At 63.4% G+C, this 3,431-nt stretch overlaps 3 protein-coding genes across 4 annotated transcripts in view; 2 read left to right on the top strand and 1 right to left on the bottom strand.

The window, feature by feature from the left end:
• Positions 1 to 2,489, top strand: part of JMJD8 (jumonji domain containing 8) — a 2,920-nt gene extending 431 nt beyond the window's left edge. Inside the window, exons 2-9 of the mRNA XM_011962482.1 lie at positions 12 to 101; positions 259 to 307; positions 383 to 479; positions 565 to 633; positions 722 to 841; positions 928 to 995; positions 1,075 to 1,209; positions 1,288 to 2,489. Coding sequence (XP_011817872.1) covers positions 12 to 101; positions 259 to 307; positions 383 to 479; positions 565 to 633; positions 722 to 841; positions 928 to 995; positions 1,075 to 1,209; positions 1,288 to 1,368 — 709 coding nt within the window. The 3' untranslated portion in view covers positions 1,369 to 2,489. The remainder of the gene's footprint in view (positions 1 to 11; positions 102 to 258; positions 308 to 382; positions 480 to 564; positions 634 to 721; positions 842 to 927; positions 996 to 1,074; positions 1,210 to 1,287) is intronic.
• Positions 1,416 to 3,431, bottom strand: STUB1 (STIP1 homology and U-box containing protein 1, E3 ubiquitin protein ligase). Of its 2 annotated transcripts, XM_011962444.1 has the most exons (6): positions 2,806 to 3,431; positions 2,553 to 2,718; positions 2,273 to 2,360; positions 2,081 to 2,137; positions 1,877 to 1,993; positions 1,416 to 1,795 (listed from the first exon to the last, which is right to left on the bottom strand). In XM_011962444.1, the coding sequence occupies exons 1-6, from the start codon at positions 2,945 to 2,947 to the stop codon at positions 1,670 to 1,672; spliced, it is 696 nt and encodes a 231-aa protein (XP_011817834.1). In that variant the 5' UTR covers positions 2,948 to 3,431; the 3' UTR covers positions 1,416 to 1,669. The 2 variants fall into 2 exon arrangements, with proteins under 2 accessions (XP_011817834.1, XP_011817833.1); XM_011962443.1 differs by having other exon boundaries at positions 1,416 to 1,993.
• The window catches only part of LOC105526479, a 2,108-nt gene continuing 2,047 nt past the window's right edge, over positions 3,371 to 3,431 (top strand). The window contains 1 exon segment of the mRNA XM_011962481.1: positions 3,371 to 3,397. Within this exon segment, the coding sequence (XP_011817871.1) occupies positions 3,371 to 3,397 (27 nt within the window).

Raw genomic sequence — 3,431 nt, 5'->3', positions numbered from 1 at the left:
TGTGCCCGCAGGCGCCCGGGCGGGCCGGGGGTCGTGGCGGAGGAGGAGCGCTGTACGGTGGAGCGTCGGGCCGACCTCACCTACGCCGAGTTCGTGCAGCAGTACGTGCTTCCTTGGTCGCGGAGGTCGGGCTCTGTTCACACGCCCGTCTGCCCGGACCGCCCAAGGCCGCCTTCCCTGATCTCTGGCGCGCGCGTGTGGGGCGGGGGCGGCGAGGGTGACGGTCGGACCTGGCCGCGACTCTGCACTTCCTTCCAGGTACGCCTTCGTCAGGCCCGTCATCCTGCAGGGACTCACGGACAACTCGGTGAGCGCGCGCCCGTCCCCGGCCGCTCTTGCCCGTGCTGGGTCCGGCCACTAAGCCCCCTCCCCGTCCCCGCAGAGGTTCCGGGCCCTATGCTCCCGCGAAAGGTTGCTGGCCTCGTTTGGGGACAGAGTGGTCCGCCTGAGCACCGCCAACACCTACTCCTACCAGAAAGGTGAGCGGCCCACCCCTGCGGCCCGCCCGTTTGCCAGCACCGGGACGGCTGGACCAGCCGGTCCTGACCCGTCTCTTTCCTGCAGTGGACTTGCCCTTCCAGGAGTATGTGGAGCAGCTGCTGCACCCCCAGGACCCCACCTCCCTGGGCAATGGTGAGTCAGCCCGAGGTGGCGGTAGGGGGTGGGGACGCTTGGAGTTTCCAGGTGCCAGGATCCCTGCCCCCACCGTCTCTACTGGCAGACACCCTGTACTTCTTCGGGGACAACAACTTCACCGAGTGGGCCTCTCTCTTTCGGCACTATTCCCCACCCCCATTTGGCCTGCTGGGAACCGCTCCAGCTTACAGCTTTGGAATCGCAGGTGAATGCTGCTCGGGACTGGGAGGAGTGAGGCTTCTCAGGGTGGGTATAAAATGGCTTGGTCACCAGGTGCTCATAACCCCACAGGAGCTGGCTCGGGGGTGCCCTTCCACTGGCATGGGCCTGGGTACTCAGAAGTGATCTACGGCCGTAAGGTCAGCACAGGGTTGGGGTTGAGGCTTGGGGCTCAGTGACCGAAACGGGCAAGGGTGACGCTGCTTCTCCTGCCCCCAGCGCTGGTTCCTCTCCCCACCTGAGAAGATGCCAGAGTTCCACCCCAACAAGACCACGCTGGCCTGGCTCCGGGACACATACCCAGCCCTGCCACCGTCTGCACGGCCCCTGGAGTGTACCATCCGGGCTGGTGAGGTCAGTGGCTGGCAGGAGAGGGCCAGGCCAGGCCAGAGGCCCCCAGCTAATCTCTGCTGCACCCCCTTTCTCCACCAGGTGCTGTACTTCCCTGACCGCTGGTGGCATGCCACACTCAACCTTGACACCAGCGTCTTCATCTCCACCTTCCTTGGCTAGCCAAAGCAGATGGCAGGCATGCCTGCCACACACCAGCACGTCCCACCTCGTGCTCACGGATTTTATTACACAGACAGTGGCGGCAGTGGCTTCAGCCCAGCCCACCCTCACCTGCTTTTCCAGCCCACAAAGGGGGACAATCACGGCCCAGCAAGAGCTATGCTGAGAGGGGGAATAGTCCAGAACCCAACAGCAGAACTTGGAAGGGGCCAGGGCGGCCAGCAACACAAACTATGTACAGGGGTGGAGGGCTTCTGCCCAGGGCTCTCCTGGACCAGGATGCCGGGCAGGGCAAGGAATCTCAGTAGTCCTCCACCCAGCCATTCTCAGAGATGAATGCGTCAATAACCTCCTTCATGGCCAGGTTGGGGATGAGCTGTTCCTGGGTCAGGGGGCTCCGGGTCACAGGGTCAAAATGACCCACGCGCTGCAGTGACAAGAAGGGCAGAGGGCAGTCAGTGGGCCCAGGACCATGCTGCTGGCCCTGCTCCCCCAGCCGCAGCCTCACCTGCAGGTGCTCCTCGATGTCCTTGCGGTCGTAGGTGATGCCACTGGGCGTGATGCATGGCTCCCGCATCAGCTCAAAGCTGATCTTACCACACAGGTAGTCGGGGATGTCACGCTTCTGTGGCACAGGGGCACACAATCAGAGGCTGGGAAGGGGCACTGCTCCAGCACCTGCCACCCACCGCGGCAAGCGACAGACACTCACCTTCCTCTTCTCGTCCACCTGAGAGAAGAGCTCGTCCATGTCCGCCATGTACTTGTCCTGTGAAGAGTTGAGCGCTGCACTTGTGCAGGACACCCCACCTCCCTCCTCCATGGGGCACAGACCCAACACAAGGTGGGGACGCTCCCATGCCAGGTGCACACAGACCCACATGTGGACGGGGGGCACCCTCACGTGCTTAGCCTCAATGCAGGCCTGCTGGGCCCGGACGTGGCTGTCGTCCTCGTCACCCTCGTGGTTCCGCTGGCACTCTTCCAGCTCCCTGGGGGTTGGCCAGGAGCCAGTAAGAGATGGACCTGGACAGATGTCTGACCACACCCCAACCTCAGGGCTAACATTCACGCTTCTTCCCCACGTTTTCTGCTCGCCAGTAAAGCTTTCAATAAACGCTCATGTTGGTAGTCGGTGATTCAGAATTATCCCAAGACAGGGCAACCTGGGGTGAGGGTCCCACCTCTCACGCTCCGCAGCAATGAGCCTGGAGAGGTAGGAGTGCAGCTCGCTCTCCTGGTGGATGCGTCGCTCCTCGATGCTGTTCCAGCGCTTCTTCTTCGCGATTCGAAGAGCGCTGGGGATGTCGTCCCCGAAGTTCAGCCGCTGCTCCTTGGCCAGGCTGTAAGCTGGGGAACGGGGGCTTCAGGTCACTCTCTGGCCAGTCCACCCGCCTGGCCCCTGAGGCCCCACAACCGGGCAGCTTGTCAGCCAACCTCGCTGCAGATTGGCGATGGCCTCATCATAGCTCTCCATCTCCAGCTGGCACTGCCCCAGGAAGAAGTGCGCCTTCACAGACTGCCCGTCCAGTTCCAGGGCGCGCCGGCAGTCAGCCAGGGCCTGCTCGTGCTGCTGCATCTTCAGGTAGCACAGGGCACGGTTGGTGTAATATACGGCCACCAGCGGGTTCCGGGTCTAGGGACCAAGGCCGGGCCAGCCGCATGAGGGTGTAGGCTCAGCGCGCCCCCTCTGTCCCACGGCCCTTCCCAGCTTCTGCGCTCTGGCTAGAATCAAGAAACTAGGCTTCTCAGTCGTCAAAGCCCCTGGATCCAAGGATCTGCAGACAGTGGAGTACTGGCTGAGCCTATCCGCTTGACTCCACTTGGTTTTGTAAAGTTTTCCAAATCTTTGGAAAGTCCGGGCTTTGGACCTGGGATCCTCAAGGGGCGAGGGCCCCTGCCCTCCCCCCGACCCGGCCGGCCTCCATCCAGCATCCCACCCTCGTTCTCCGCACCCGGCGCTGGGCTCGAGAACCACGGCTGGGCTTTGGGAGCCCAGGACATGCCCCGCAGAGGAACCAGACCCTCGGTGGGGCCAGCCGGGCACGGGCCCGGCCCTCCCC

The sequence above is a fragment of the Colobus angolensis genome, unplaced genomic scaffold (assembly GCF_000951035.1).
Source record: "Colobus angolensis palliatus isolate OR3802 unplaced genomic scaffold, Cang.pa_1.0 Scaffold59, whole genome shotgun sequence".
NCBI lineage: Eukaryota > Metazoa > Chordata > Mammalia > Primates > Cercopithecidae > Colobus > Colobus angolensis.
Note: the sequence above shows the minus strand (reverse complement) of the source record. Positions and strands in the feature narration are given on the sequence as shown.